At 34.6% G+C, this 16,448-nt stretch overlaps 1 protein-coding gene across 4 annotated transcripts in view; it reads right to left on the bottom strand.

The window, feature by feature from the left end:
- Nucleotides 1-7,530: 7,530 nt before the first annotated feature.
- Nucleotides 7,531-16,448, bottom strand: part of LOC121417289 (vinculin-like) — a 76,270-nt gene continuing 67,352 nt past the window's right edge. For 2 of the 4 annotated variants that reach the window (XM_041610936.1, XM_041610935.1), the window contains exons 20-21: nucleotides 10,239-10,329; nucleotides 7,533-9,003 (exon numbers count right to left, since the gene is read on the bottom strand). In XM_041610936.1, the coding sequence (XP_041466870.1) occupies nucleotides 8,837-9,003; nucleotides 10,239-10,329 (258 nt within the window). In that variant the 3' untranslated portion in view covers nucleotides 7,533-8,836. Of the gene's footprint in view, nucleotides 9,004-10,238; nucleotides 10,330-16,448 lie in introns of all 4 variants that reach the window. The other 2 variants (XM_041610938.1, XM_041610937.1) reach the window with 2 other exon arrangements.

Here is a 16,448-nt window from a genome sequence, read left to right as displayed (position 1 = left end):
TATTAAAAAATGGAATCAAATTTGAGGTTTTCACAGACTAAATACCATTATGGTAAATGGAATCAAATTCGAGGTTTTACACACACGTTGCCATAGTTTATAGTAATTATTAGTATAAGGAGACTGATTGTTGAATCACTTTGTATTATGAATGTGCTTCCAATATAGAATCAAGTGCCTCTTTAATTCTTATTGTGGGTTGTAAGTGCCAAAATGTTGAAGAAAATGCATTCACAAAAAACTTTATTCAATCTATTTTTACTATATTAATTTATTCATTTGCATGTATTTGTTTTTGTTTTCTGTAATCCATTCATTTATCTAAGTATTCCATGTTTTGGGGGTCACTTATTTTTATTTTATTTTTTGGGGCGAATGCAGCCATTCATTTTAAATTCAAGAAAGTGTTGCTTTTGTTTTTTATACTTTTTTCATTGTGTAATTCACCCTCTCTTTTAAAACTTGAATTTATTCATTATTTTTCTTTTTTTATGTATGTATTTGTGATAAGATTTGTTTGTGCTCCCTGCCCATTCCTGTAGGAAAAAATGAATGTTGACTCTACTCAGTTGAGTAGCTAATCATAATGGTGCAATAATTTCATATTTGATCAATTTATTTTTGAAAAAAAAAATGAAATAATGAACTAGATAGTGTACCCTTTGTTTTATGACTGTATTTTATTCTGTTAAAGCCGTGTGCAAAATAATTTGATATTTCATCAGAGTTTTCATAACAAAATGCTGACACACATCACTGAAAAAATCTTTGTATGGGTGTGTGAGAGAGAATGTTTGTCTGTGTATAAGCCTTTCTAACCGTGTGAGTATGACAGATTACTATCCAACCGGGGACATTTTGTAAAATATGGACAAAATCATTTTCTATCAACATCCCGGTTACAGGTATTATAAACACAGGCAAACATCCCCGTATGTCGAACCATTATATGTCTATTGCTGACAAAAAAAATATGTATATGTGTGCCTGTGTGTGTTATAAGGAGGGGATGACGATTGGTACTTACAGGGGTGTGATAGTTCAGATTTTTTGGTTTTGATTTTCAGCTGAACTTCAGCTTATATTTGGCTTTCCTCTGTACAAAAAGTATGGGAGCTCTTTCTATTTCAGACTTCAATACCCTTCAGCTTTTTTTGACCACTCACACCCCTGTGTAGTATGTATGTATATTTGTGTTACCGTGAAAGAGGAGAATGGGGGGGGGGCACACTGTTTGGAACAGGTTCCATGAAGATGCTTAACTATTTCTACATATCATAAATGCCTTTGCCATCATCTTGAATCTTGAATTTTAAAAGATTAAAGGTATTGTTTTAACTTTGTGAGCAGCTGATTTAAAAAATTCTCAAACCAAGATGAAACATGTGTACAAGTGCATTTATTAGAACTAATAAACCCTGAAAACAACCATTCTTGAGAATGACATGCTAAAACTACAAGGCAAACCCCGATTTTGTAAATAGGCGTCTTATAGACACCTAAATAGTACACATAAGTGTATGGGATTAAATTAAGACGGTGTTTCCGGTCACTTTATATTTCAATTTTTGAAGCACTAAATAATCATTTTCGAACGCAATTTTTTCTGGGCTTCATTTTTGGAACATATCACAGACACAGGTGACAAGTGTGACCTAGCTCAGATTTTTAAAAGTCAAACCAATGTTAACCAATCACTTTAACTTAAAGGACAAGTCCGCTCCAACAAAAAGTTGATTTGAATAAAAAGAGAAAAATCCACAACAAGCATACCACACTGAAAATTGCCCCACCCCCTCCTCCCTGAAATTCTTTAACAGATTTTTTTTTTCATTTAGAAAAAAAAAAAAAATTTGGAGGGGACGGATTCCCCACCATTATTTCCATCTCAGTATCCCCACTCTCTCTCCCTCTGTCCAACAGTCACACTTAAAGCGCCCGGCAATTGACAAATCATGGGCGAATTGAATCAATACGAAATTTGCGCAAGGCCAATTGACTTGCATATTTAATATTCGTCGGTCATGAGCGCCCATCGGACTAATGCGATCAAAGTTAGGACAGCACGAACTTGACCGTACTCGTGATGGTTATTTACTTTGGGTCGTTACAGTTGGAGCTTTCAACAATGATCCCCATTCCTAGACTCATAGCAGGTCTCTTGATTGCTAGACCAAAATAAATAACCTCTGTGGAGTTAGACATTTCAAAATGAAAACACGCAGTTAACTTCTGGTTGGTTAGGCTACCATTGCTCTCCAAAGATAGACCTCCCAGACATGCCAGCGTCTATTACATAACACCCGCAGGCATGCAGCCGAGTGAAAGGCTTGAGTCCCTTCTCTGTTCTTAGATTAGCCTTGATATCCCCATGATTTGTAGATGGAAGGTCACTTTAAAGGGGAAGTTCACCCTGAAAAAAAACTTTGTTGTGAAAATAGCAGAAAAAATAGTAAAAAAAATTGGTGAAGGTTTGAGGAAAATCCGTTAAAGAGTAAGAAAGTTATTAGAGTTCAAAATTTTGGATTTGTGACGTCATAAACGAGCAGCTGCCCCATGTGTTATGTAATATAAAATGTATGAATTTCAAATTTTGTATGGTTCCTGATGACTTAATTTTGTTTTCTTTTCATGATCGGGTATGAAATGATTTGTCTATTGATATACAAAAGTTACAGTGAAACCATTTTCAATTTTCTGAGAAAATGACATTTCATTGATATTTTACCATTCGCTATGTAGGAATGCTGCTCGCATATGACGTCACAAATCAAATAATTGAAATTCTAATAACTTTTTAATTATTTGATGAATTTTTTATTATTTTTTCTGCTATTTTTACAATAAACTTTTTGTCAGGGTGAACTTCCCCTTTAAAGACTCACTTGGTCTTATACTCATTGGGTGGTATTCTGAAAATTAAAACCTAGGTTTTCAAATTCATTTATTTCGCATCTCTCTTAAAAAAAACTCTTCTTCAAAACTAGACATTTAAACCACATTTCTATGGAATGCTGTCGCCATATTACGTCTTCCCCCGGGGGGGCCACTTCCATTCACAAGTGGATACCATGCGCGACCATGGGGTCTCGAAAAGCACCCTAAACACGTAATTTCCATATTCTGAAAATGCACCCCTTAACAAGTATTGGCGTGTGAAACCCTACCCTTAACAAGTATTGGAAACAAAACGATATACTCTTGGCAAATATTCCCTGAAATGAACCCCTAAACAAGTACAGGAATGTTTTATTGTTACGGGTCCTTCGGTCGTCGGCTTTACCTTATTTGGTTTAGTACGACCCCTTCTACACCTCGCGCAAATGGGACTCTAAACACGAAGTGTTGGGGCAAAAAGGACATCCTTTATAAAACATTTGAATTTTGTTTTATCATCCCCGCAAATTCGACCCTAAACACGTAATTTTCCTAGCGAAATAGATACCCTTTTTTCATTATTTTTGTGTTTTTGACACCCTTATCACGTTACGTACGTAACGTGCCCTATCGTGAAAAAGACATCCTTTTTACGTGTTTTTTTGGTCGCGCATGGTATCCACTCGTCAATGTAAGTGGCCCCTCCGGGCGTCTTCCATATCTATGGTTGTTATAATGTAAATGTACCAATTAATATTCATTATATTTTTTTTCTATTTTCCTTTCCATTCATAACTCAATGATTTGACAAATACGTGCAATAGGATAATAATTATTGCCACGTGATGAATATGTTGACAACTAGCACTCCATAAATGTGTGGTCTAAGGTAACCCTTGTTAATCTCAACCATGTTTAGCATATCAGAATATCAAACATTTGTTATAGATTTCATTAAGCCTTGTGCCAAAATGGTCTAATTTCGGCTTCGTCCCATATGATTTTTAACCTTGTCAAATGAAAATTTGGTTCATAAAAAATTCACTAATCATCGGCATAATCGATTGGATATTCTGTATCTCTCACTCTAATAACACTTTAACCTATATGTTTTGAAGCAGTTATGAACCAATAGCGCCATCTCGAGTCCTCAACTACTCACACCTGGCCAATTTCCTGACCCATAATGCTAGTGTAGTCTAGTAATATAGACCCACTTGAATTACAACATGCAGATTAACCACTCCATTCAATACATTTATACCGCAATAATTATGTTATCAAGGACCAAAACAATTACTTTTCCTTTCAAAACATTTTAGTTTCTCAATACAAATGCAATTATAGGTCGATCTATTCTCTGTAGTATTATTAGATACCTGAAAATGTATATTTTAAGACTATATATTTATAACACAGAGTCAATTAGAGACCACACACAGTTCACTCACCCTTTAAAGAAATAAGCGGCATAACAGAATCAGATTCGATAGGCTCAACGTATGAAAGGACTTGAGAGTTTATTTGTTGAATATGACAAGAATTATCACTTTCAATTAATTGCATACTCAAATTAGTCAATGCCGAATGGTTCTTCGAAACAAAAGAAAAAAAATCAAAAGCCACATTGGCAAAGCGTAATATGTGCATATTATTACATTCCTACTGTTAAAATACACTGCTTGTTCACACTTAGTACAAATATGTACCTCCTTTTTATTGCTCTTTTTCTATAAACTCAGATATTGTCTGCTATAGGTATATAATTGTTACCAGCTTAAAACAAGCATGTACAGGTTTTAGAGATGTATAAAAACAGGATCTACCTTTGCAGGATATACAGTTGAGGCCGAAAGTTTACATAACCCATGGAATTCAGTGAAATTCGTTCACTTGTCAAACATCGTTAAATTTACTATATCTTCAGAAATATAAATACTACCATGAAGAATTTGGTATCAAGTGAAAGAGCATATTGAGCTCTTCCACATGATTGGAATACTGTTGAGATCAAAGTATATTTCAGGTGGAATTTTCTTTGAAGAAAAAAAGTAATATTAATGCCATTGTATTCTATTGTTAGTTTTTATATTTTCAAACATCGTTTCATAAAAATATATAAATGTCAAATCTATGATTTATATTACATTTTCTATCATGATATGTCACCACTGAACAAAAATGTGTAATCTGAAATGTTTGTTTTGAGAAGTAACTAGCACAAATATGAAATGTTTTTGTCAAATATTTGTTTTTAATTCGTCTAAAATATGAAGATTTTGGGGTTTAATTCACATGAATATGCTTCAGCTCCAGGTGACAAAGCAATGTGATGAAGGGGCATGACATACTCATTAATTTGATATCAAATTTGTCATGATAGCACAAATATTTTATAAGATACAGTAAATTCTATGACGTTTGACAAATGTCAGCTTTTCTTTGAATTTCCTGGGTGTATGTAAACTTCTGGCCTCAACTGTAGGTCTATGAAAAACCTTACCCAATACAAAAGAAAATACTAGTAGATAGAATATATATATCTCATACTCTAAATAGGAGATTGACTTAACATATTTCTAAGCATTCATGCAAGGCAGAATAGTTTGTAACAAATTTGTTGAATATACTTTAAATAGCAGTTTTAGTTGAGCTACAATTGTAGCCATGTGCGAGAGCTGACCTGGATTTCATCCATCTAATTATATTAAATATATCTTTTTGAAGCTAAATAAATACTGCACACTATACTCTATCATTAAATAATTTGGACATATACATGCATTCTTAATCACAATATAATCACACGGGTACAGAAAAACAATGTTTGAAAAAGAAACCACCAAAGCTCATCTACCGCTTAAGAATTTCACTACATAAAAAAGAAAAGTTTAAGAAATAAATCCAACAGGCACAACTCTTCTAAAGTTGTCATGTATAATCAATAAGAAAATATATATTTGTTTCTCTCTCCTCGTGAAGCTACAAACGTTTCTACAAAATATTAGACAAACAAAATGATTGTCTGAAAACATGGTTTGATATTTAAATAAAAAAGTATATTGATTTTACGACAAAACATTTGCATGATACATGCATCTTAATAATAATAATAATTGGATTTATATAGCGCTTTTTCCAGAGGATACAAAGCGCTGAGAAAAATGTCTTTGAAATCCGCCTTTTCTTCTTTATCGAACAAACACTTATTTTCAAATTTCATGAGTATTATCCATTCAAAAGTTAATAAAAAAAAGAATGCTGTGCATGACAATCATAATGAATTTCAATGACTAATAATCTATCAGATTTCTCAATGGGCAGTATACTCAAACTCAGCCTTCTAAATATAATCTTGCTTTCACAAGTTAATAATCCTGATCACCGATATCATTATCATCATACCCAAGATATAATCATATAACTATAATTCACATTATTACTAAACCTTGCATCATTATCTTTACCACTTACTTACCAACTTATTTCCTACATACCACTGTAATACAAAAGTCCTAATTTTACTAATTGAATCATTTACCCATAATTCATTGCTGTCCAACATCAATTCAGACTTACAGAAAGCACCAATCTATTCTCAATATTTTGTTACAATTTAGCAAGAAAATACAAAATATTATGTTACTCCAAATTCAAAACATACACATGTTACAAACCACTTCCTATAAGAACAAAGAAAGCAAAATATTACATAACTCATTCAACACATACACAAGTTATATACCATTAACCATAAAAAAAACAAAGAAAAAAGAATCTATACACGGAAGACTATTGAACACCGTCCACACTTGCTTTATAAGAAAACATAATATCCCATCACCTGAAGGATATACTAATGTAAACAGATCCATTTGAAGCATGGCACATGACATATTCATACATGTATTTTTACAGAGAGATGCCAGTCTTTACATTTTTGCCTGAATTAAAGCCCTGGCATCTTTCCAGGCTTTTCAGGCTTCATAGCAAAATGTGGGTAAATCTCTTGGTGAATGAAAACATGCCATGGCTGGGAATCAAACCCACGAGCCTCTGATCGAGAGGCAAGTGTCAGAACCACTACACCACGATGCCCCCACATTTTAGAGTTGTAATTCTGTAATGGGCATTGATCGGCATGAGTCAGGGGGTATGTCAAAAATGCTGCTGAACGTTGTTGCGCTATGTCTAAACACGCCATAAGAGAGCACTTATTTTTCATTGACAAAAACAACACATATAAGTACAAAATGTAAAAAAATGGATAAATACGTTCACACAATTTGTTCCCCGATGTACAAAGCACATCTGTATGATTCTGAAATTGTGTGGGCAACTAATGAATAAATATCTGCCTAGAACTCTCTTGTAAATGTATTTTTTATAATGCGAAACAGAATAAAAAGTAACATATACCAAATGCAAACTGTACAGGCATATAGAATCCATACCCTAGCCAATAGATGATTTGTTCAAGTGCTGCAATGAAAATATATGTATATGTATAAAATATCTTGTTTTTATCAGCCATCCTTTTCATCACTCAAATTATGAAAGTAAATCAGAAAAAGGAAAAAAAAGTAATGATACATTCATGAACTTTGGCTAAAAACACTATTTGCATTGGATTTGTACACACGTATTGAGCAATTTTGACCGAATCAGCCCCCCCCCCCTCCATCTTACTAGGGTTAAGACTTGCGCTGGATACTTAGGTTTGCGTCTGATTGCAACTCTTTCCGTAATGGTTCCCAGATCGATCTCTAAGTAAGGTAATGCTTGATACAAAAATTTAAAGTGTCTTGGGCAACTAACGCTGCCATCGGCACTGTGAGATTTGCAGCTATGGCTTCCTCTTGGAAGAGCCTAATTGTACCTTGGGACCGTTTCACGAAAGTTATCATCACTGACAAGATGACTTCCTGCAACAATTACTATAGTAACAGTCAGAGGCCAGTGCCTCTCGGCTGATCAAAACCAAGGATTCCACTGATATTGTCGGCACTGACAACTTTCATGACACACATCCCAGGTCTTTGAAGATCTTCTAACCATCTCATCCACTGAGGAATATGACTTAGGAGTGGGATATCTCACAAGATTTTACATAAGCAGGTCTGAAAATGGCTTCGACTTTGGCAGATTCAATCTATGGAAGGTAGATAGATGCAAGATGCCTCACAGAACATTAACATACCTTGTAAAAAGTCGGAGCCGTGTCTTTTGTGCTGGAATCCTACAAGCACGCTTTCAGTACCAATTCTCACACTTTATCATAGAAAACACAATGGAGAATGAAAGAAAGCCACTCTGAAAAGATGCATTCTTCCTTCAGAGCAGGATGCCTGATAAAAGACGTGGCATGGACTTTTGGCAAGGTACATGGACCTATGGTGCCTTACAGCACATTAAAGCAGTGGCATTTTCTTGGAAGAACATACCAGTATCAAAGAGCTTCGCGAACCCATCTCATCTTACAGGAACTCTGACTTAGGAGTGGGATATCACACAAGATTCTATATATTCTGGTCTGAAAAAAAGCTTGGACTTGGGCATAATCAATTTAAGGAAATGTCAACATACGGTATCTTTCAGAACATTAAAGCAGTGGCATCTTCTTGGATAAACCTACTGGTACCAAAATCGTTGACAAACCTATCTTCGGAGAAATTTTACTAAGGAGACGCAATTAAAAGGAATATGGCTTTGACTTGGGCGAATTCAAATCATGAAAGGTCAAGACAAGGTGCCTTACAGAACATCAAAGCAGTGGCATCTTCTTGGGTGGACCTACTGGTACCAAGGTCTTTAGCGGACCCATCTTATCTTCCGAGAAATTTTGCTAAGGAGATGCATTTAAAATGAATATGGCTTCGACTAGGGCGAATTCAATTTCTGAAGGGTCGGCATAAGTGCCTTACAGAACATCAAAGCAGTGGCATCTTCTTGGGTGGACCTACTGGTACCATGGTCTTTGGCGGACCCATCTCATCTTGTAGCCTGCATCCGTTCTGATCTTGATGGAGGCGGCTTTGGCAGCTCTGACCGTTTCCTTGACGGCTTTCATCAGGTTTTGGGCGTTGCCGACCAGCATCTCTGTGGCTTCCATGTCCTCCTCTGATTCTAAGGGACCAGAACAAATATACATATGTTCAAGTATTCAAATGAAACACATAAAAAAAAATCATGATTCATAGTACTATACATTATAGAAGAATGAATTGCAGTTGCATAAAAACTTACTAATCCCCCTTGCAGTTGGGATAAATTCTGAACACTACTTTTGACGTGAGAGCCGAGATTTTGGATGGAATATGGATACTAAATCTGTATTTTTGTACTGGCATTCAATTTTAAGAACTAAACCATCAACATCAACACACTCAGTATCATCAGGTTCTGAGTATTGCCAATGATCCATCTAATATAATGGTTCTTCAGGTGCAAGAACAAAAAAGTCGAACTGAAAACATAATGCCTCCATCAACCAGGATGAGGTGTTATTTCTAAATACCATTGAGTCATTCTCAACTTCTAGTGACCACAAAGACAACCTTTCTCCATTCTGTTCTATCCTGTGCAAGCATGCTCAGTTCACTCAAAGACTTTCCAGTTTCTTTAATGGTAGGGGGGAAGCAAAATAATCGTGCCAGTTCAAGAAGAAAAGGCTATTCTGCGAGATCTGTGGAAGTTCTCTTGGGCCCCATCTTACAAAGATTTATCCAATCAACCTGAACTGTATGGAAGTCCATCAATGTTATAATTCATTCTACAATGAAACTTGCAAAATAAACAAAGAAGCACACTGAATCTATTCAAGAAAAGGACAACTGTATGAATATACAGAGTATATCTAGAAAATATGTTGAACATGCATTTTACATGCTGTTGTCAGCTTTCCATTGTTGTGGTTGATCAGCTCAATCGCAACTGTTGTAAGATGGGACCCAGATGTAATAAGGGCTGCACATACATTCGTAATTCCGAAGCGTCATTATTCCGAAGATTTGTAATTCCGAAGGTTCGTTAGTCCGAAAACGAAATGAGGTTTGTTAGTCCGAAAATGAAGTGAGGTTCGTAATTCCGAGGGTTCGTTAGTCCGAAAACTAAATGATGAACGAACCTTATTTTGTTTCGGACTAACGAACCTTGGGAACATAGAACCTTACTTCGTTTTCAGATTATCAAACCTTCGGAATAACGCCACAAATGTTCAGATTAACAAACCCTTTTACGTTTTTCGGATTAACGAACATCGAGGTACAGGCAATTTACGTGTTTCGGAATTACGAACCTTCGGAATAAAGAACCTTTGGAATTACGAAGTGTAACCTAAGGGTTGACCTTTGACCTCTTACCTTGTGATCCAAGCATGACAGCCTTGACTGTTGATAAGATCTTGAGCTGAGTACTGATGGTAGGGATCCGCTCACAAACTTGAAGAAGGTTCTACAGAGAAAATGGCAAGAAAACTTAAATAAAATCCAACCAAATGTAGATGTTTTCCATAAAGATTGTCCAAAAAAAAATAATACAAATATTAACTTCCTGTGTATACATTTCTTTCCCATTTTGTTATACAATGTAATCTTCATAAAAACTCCATCCAAGTCTAGATGTAGATCCTGGTTCTAAAAAGTTTGCATTAAAATAATATTTCATGCATTTATTTCTTGTATGTTTTTTTTATTATTCAAGGTAATCTTTATGAAAACTGGAATAAAATCCACCAAGCGTAAATATTTCCCGACCCGTATATTGTATCAAAATATTGTGATAGTTTTTGACATAATATTCAGAAACAAAACAATATCTGATTTCACCTTGTTTTCCTATCCGTTTATTTTTTTCTCCCTCTTTTATTTTTCTTGGCCGTAAAATTATTTTTAGGAGGGTCCATGGCCCCTACAGTCGGTGGTTGGCATGGGAATCATACAGCTTTGCAAAATGCATTCATGCAAAATATGCATCAGGGTATTCTTTCCTCTAGATGTTTGCAACATTGTGCATGATTTACAGACCAATGGAGTATGAAGTGCTAGAATATAAGTCCAGACATTTTTTCTGAGAAATTAACCCAATGGTCATATCAAGCCAGTCCCGTATTACACCAGAAAAATTTCCATGTACCTAGGCTGAGTAGGCAGAAGACTATATGCAATGATGGTAAATCAAGTAACAACCCATTATGGAAAACAATTTTTTTGAAGGGACTTATGGAGATCGGGGTTAGTTGGAACGCAGGGTAAGTTGATACAGTGTAATTTTCTTTAACGCCTGTAAAATAATTTGCTATTAATAATACAACACTATTGTATTATTTAGAGCAATGATTGAGGGCAGTATTGCATATATTCATTTTACAAGCGTTAATGAAAATTACATTGTTTCTACTTACCCCGCGTTCCAACTAGCCTCGATCTCCCCTACATTACAATTGAAAGAACCATGCACATTGAATTTGAGCCAATTGAAATTTCAATTCAAAGTGATTTAAAAATGCAGCTAGCCTTCCATACTCCATTCGCATGTTAAGTCAAGAACAGGTTTATGAAACATCCCCTATGTACAAAAATTCTGTGCATTATCACCTTTTTTACTATCACTGGGGTCTGTTTCATAAAGCTGTTCATAAGTTAAGTGCGACTTTAAGAACGACTGATGATCCTTTCTTATGCGCTAAACCATGAATATACTTCACTTCAATACTATACATCAATTCTTAGTACATTGGTATGCTGAATGCATTTTAGTTCAGTTTGACTAAACCATTTTCTATCATTTTTACAACAAAATTAGGTATTATTTTCAGTTGTGTTCCGGCATATCATGTCATGACAAAATCAAGAAAAGGGTTCAAGTTGATAGGATTTACCCTTCTTAAAATAAGAAAAAGGGTTTTGCGACAACAGTCAACTTATGCAATGTTTCATAAAATGCATATTTTCGTTTATATATATTTGACTTATATTTTCACATATATGCCAATTGGACTTTTATTAATATCTACAGCATCTCAAACTGTAAATGCAATATTTTTTGCCAATTTGGCCGATGCCCATCTCATCCAAGCAGACTTGACTTGTCCAATGTTTTGACAAATGCTCATTTCTATCATGTCAAGCCTATGTTAAAGAGAAATTCCAGTAGTTGCAGTAAACACTGATTGCATGAGAAAGTCTGTAAAACAAGGCTTAATTGTCAGTATATCATAGAGGATCTAGATCTGGTACAGTTACATTAACTGAACTTTGTGAAATCTTGAAATCTACGCTGAAAAATGTTCACACCAAAGATCCCCAACACAGATAAGCGCACGTGGGACAACGTATAATTATTGCTTAGAGCATCGGGCCCGACGCTCTACCCGAATCCTGTGCTTATTTGCTGATTTCTCAGCAATTACAAATTTTTTTCCAGAATCCTTTGGCACGTGCATTTTATTCATACAAACAGACACTTTGGTGGTCATTTCATTGGATTCTGTGCAAACTCACTTTGATATCGTTACCAAAAATAGCATTTACCTCTAATGCATGACTGATCCCATATCTTTCAATATTTATTCTGATGCAATCATATCTGATGGATGGAAATGAGACCCTTGGAATCTTTTAGATCAATGCAAATGTGACTTGAGCTTTGCTCTGACTCATTTTGGGTGACTTCTTGTTGCATTTGGGGTGGAAGGTCACAATTTGCATATGTGATGACATTGCATAAGTTTAATCTTGTCTACCACTTTCTTATGCCAGTAAATTTGACTTATGCAAGTCAAAATTTGCATATGTGATGACATTGCATAAGTTTAATCTTGTCAACCACTTTCTTATGCCAGTAAATTTGACTTATGCAAGTCAAAATTTGCATATGTGATGACATCGCCTAAGTCAAATCTTATCAACCACTTTCTTATGCCAGTAAATCTGTCTTATATACAAGGTCACCTCTTATTGACCATTGCTCTGTGATATATGTATAAGGTTTACCCATAAGACAACCATGATCAATATCTCATTTGCTTCTTCAGGGGCCTGTTTCATAAAGCTTGTTATAATAAAAAAATTGCAAAGACAGTTTAAAGCTACTGGAATGCTTCAGTCTCATTGGCTGATAGTACACTGTGCATTTGTTTATGATATGGAGCCCACAAGGTTGACAGACATCTCTCCCGTCGATGGCGTCCTTTCTGGCTGGAGTCGCAGCTAAGCAGTACTGATGTATGAATTAGTCCACACTCACGATAGACGGTTACACACGAAAAGTCTGTCACACAAGTCTAAGTTGAACAAACATTATGGGGATACAAGTCTAAGTTCATACACTTACTACTAAGATGCAACTAAACAAATGCGCCTCGTTGCACAAAGGTTTACAATCAATCGCAAAATTGAAACGGTCATTGTTGAGTGGGGATGGTGTCTAGCATCATCACTTTCAACCAGTCATTAATGTTTTATACTAGTGTTTGATTGCAAATCTTTGTGTAACGTGCCCCTGATTCTACTTATGACCATGCAGTATAAATAGCATTATATCATCAATCACACATATATGTAAAGGCCTGGTCCGAGCATTGTTGGAGCGGTCGTGGAGCGGAAGTGAAGGAGGGTCGAATTTCGCTCACAAAATTGGGGAAAAAATCGAAAACAAAATAAAAACAATCGAAATCGAAAATGGTAAACGGTAGCGAGTGGTGATGATTTTTTCTCTCCGCTCTAACAACGCTCGGGAGGTGTGACCAGGCCTTAAAAACTGTATTCAACTAAGAAATAAGCAAATCACAATGTAACTAGAAATGAATCATCACTCAGACATGGCAAATATCTAACATTGCACAAATATCTAAACAAAAAATTCTGGATTTCAAGAACTTTGTGTTATGATTTCCAGCATTTACAAAATATGATAAGTCAATAATGTGATACAATGCCTGACCTAATATTCTAATAGACAATATGAGTTGATAAAATGTTTATGATTACAGATTACAAAAAACATACAATCAATGGTCATGATGAAATTAAATTCCCAAAAGAAAATAAATCTCTTCATCTGTACTTTCTTTTGAGAAGCGGAGAACAGTTTCCCGCCCGTTCCCGGATGCTTCTTTCGAAGTAATTTGCACATTGGATGTTCTTTTTTCCCAAAAAGAAAATGCAAAATCAGACGAGCTGAAGAAGTGTCCCACATAGAATGTGAAACTATTCTCCGTCCATAAATAGATTTATTTTTTCTTAAAGAAGGGATTTGACTTTTTCCTGGATTAATCAAAACATACATCAGTTTTTTGTGATGAAGTTGTGACTATTTTTACAAGGTTTGATGCAGACTTGTGATTTCAGCCTATAGCAATTTTGATTGCACCTTCTAATGATCCATGGCTCAATATTAAAGTTCTGAATATTGTATCGCTACCATGTTTTGGTCATAATACTAAACGCAGATACCCTGGCCTGTATTCTAAAGTCAGGTTTAACTCATACTCAGGTTTAAAGTTGTGGTTTAAGTATGGACAGCCAATTGTTACATATATCACTAACAATAGAGATATCATATTTCAGCTCATTTGGCTCTCATATCATTCATAATTGTCTAGAAGGTATATATAGATGATTGTCTTCACCATCGATGCATCAGGGAAGAGCACAGTAAACATAAGAAACTTACAATTTAATAAAGATTTTGACACTTTTGGCTTCCCATACTTAAACCACAACTTTAAACCTGAGTTTAAGTTAAACCCGACTTCAGAATACTGGCCCCTCGCTCTAAAGAAGCAAGGGGATGTCAAGTTTATAAATCGAAAGATGATTAATAAAAGAGTCTACAGAAATGTTTTGATGAATCAAAGAAGAAAAATTAGCTTTCTATTCAAAAAAGGCTAAACATCCCTCAACTTGAATTATGGTATTTTTTCCATTTTGGTAAATATCATGAAAAGTGTTAGTTTCAGTAGGCTGTTGTATCTTGGCATTATAATAATGCGAAAAGCCAAAGTAAGTATTTCAATTGCATTTCAATTTTGTTGTATGTTGTATGTTTATCTATTTTATATGTACATGGAAAATTTTCTTCTTTCTTTTGTAATATTCTGTATGGTTTTTAATGTGAAATAAATGAAATAAATACAAAGAAAAAGTAATGCAGCATGCACAATTATGTCCAAGAAAAAAAAACAGACACATTAACAAAAAAAGCCCCATGTGTGAGGCTGGCAAAGACTTCCTATGTTTGTGAGAAAAAGTCATCATTAATTTGAAAAGTAATTTGTGCATTTGGAAGTACTATTGTCCAAAATAAGAAAATACAGTAACTAATCAAACCTTGCAATACTATATTTTATAATTTCCTTTACTTTGGGAGACACTAAAAAAGAAAAATCACCTGTAATATCATATCATTATCAGGATAAAAATCAATTCCAAAACTGATAACTGCAATTAATACAACCAAATTGATATTATGGGTATTATAATCATTTATGCACAAAGATAATCATTATAAGGCTACATAAAGACAACAATATGCCTCAAACAAATCTCTTTTGAAGAAAAAAATGTGTCATCAGAATAAAAAGCATACACCTGTACATCAAAAGCAAAATAGCATTAGTTTGCTTTCATTTATCGTATTTTCATTCACGTATTAAAAAACAAAAATGCTAATTGTGCATGTTTTGACTTTTGGAAGACTTTACATGCATGCTCTCGTGCACATTTACATGAACAGGAGCGGGGAACACAAGTGCATTCTTGTTAAATTAAACCAAACATGCAATTCAGTGCACAAAATGAAGACACATAACGATAGTACCATACATAAAAAAAGACTATTCACAGAACTGCTTTCATTATTGAAATATTGAAGAAAAAAAACAATAAAGCACTCTGTGATAATTCCATTTATGTGCATGTTCTTCTTTTTAGAAAGAATATCATATTAAAAAGATATCCAAAGTTTCAGATGCCCTAATATTCTAAATATTCATATTAAATAAACCCTATGGTGAATGTTTTGGGCTGAAGATTTGTACGTAGTCCCATGCATGCATTTTTGTGTGGCATGCATGTGAATTTCATTTTAAAAAATAAAAAAGTACAGAGAAGATCTGTGCTGTTATCAATTGTGAAGTTACTAAAAGACATGGTGAAGTGAGAAGATTCTGATTTTTTTTTCTTTCAAAAGTTGGAGGAAAGTTACAACAGAAATAACAAAATGGAAGCGAAAGATTTAGAAAAAGAAATATGCTAAACCGAGATACAACAGAACAGAATAGATAACATAATGCACAATATCCCTACATTAGAATTGGGGGTGGAAAAGCATAAAACAATAATGAACTGGTCCTGTGGCCTGCGTGGCTAGAATAGTTTGAAAACAATTATGTGACAATCCAATCACTTTTTTTTCTCCTTTGAATAGTGAAACAACGCAATGAAAGATTATTTTCTGAATAGAAAAAAGTTTGAGAAAACTAAGGGCAATAAAATTTTTCCATGGAAAATATCAAGGATGTTTAACTAAAATAAATCCTTGATCATAATGCTTTGAATTCACGAGTCCAC

The sequence above is a fragment of the Lytechinus variegatus genome, chromosome 6 (assembly GCF_018143015.1).
Source record: "Lytechinus variegatus isolate NC3 chromosome 6, Lvar_3.0, whole genome shotgun sequence".
NCBI lineage: Eukaryota > Metazoa > Echinodermata > Echinoidea > Temnopleuroida > Toxopneustidae > Lytechinus > Lytechinus variegatus.
This window is presented reverse-complemented; position numbering and strand designations above follow the sequence as displayed.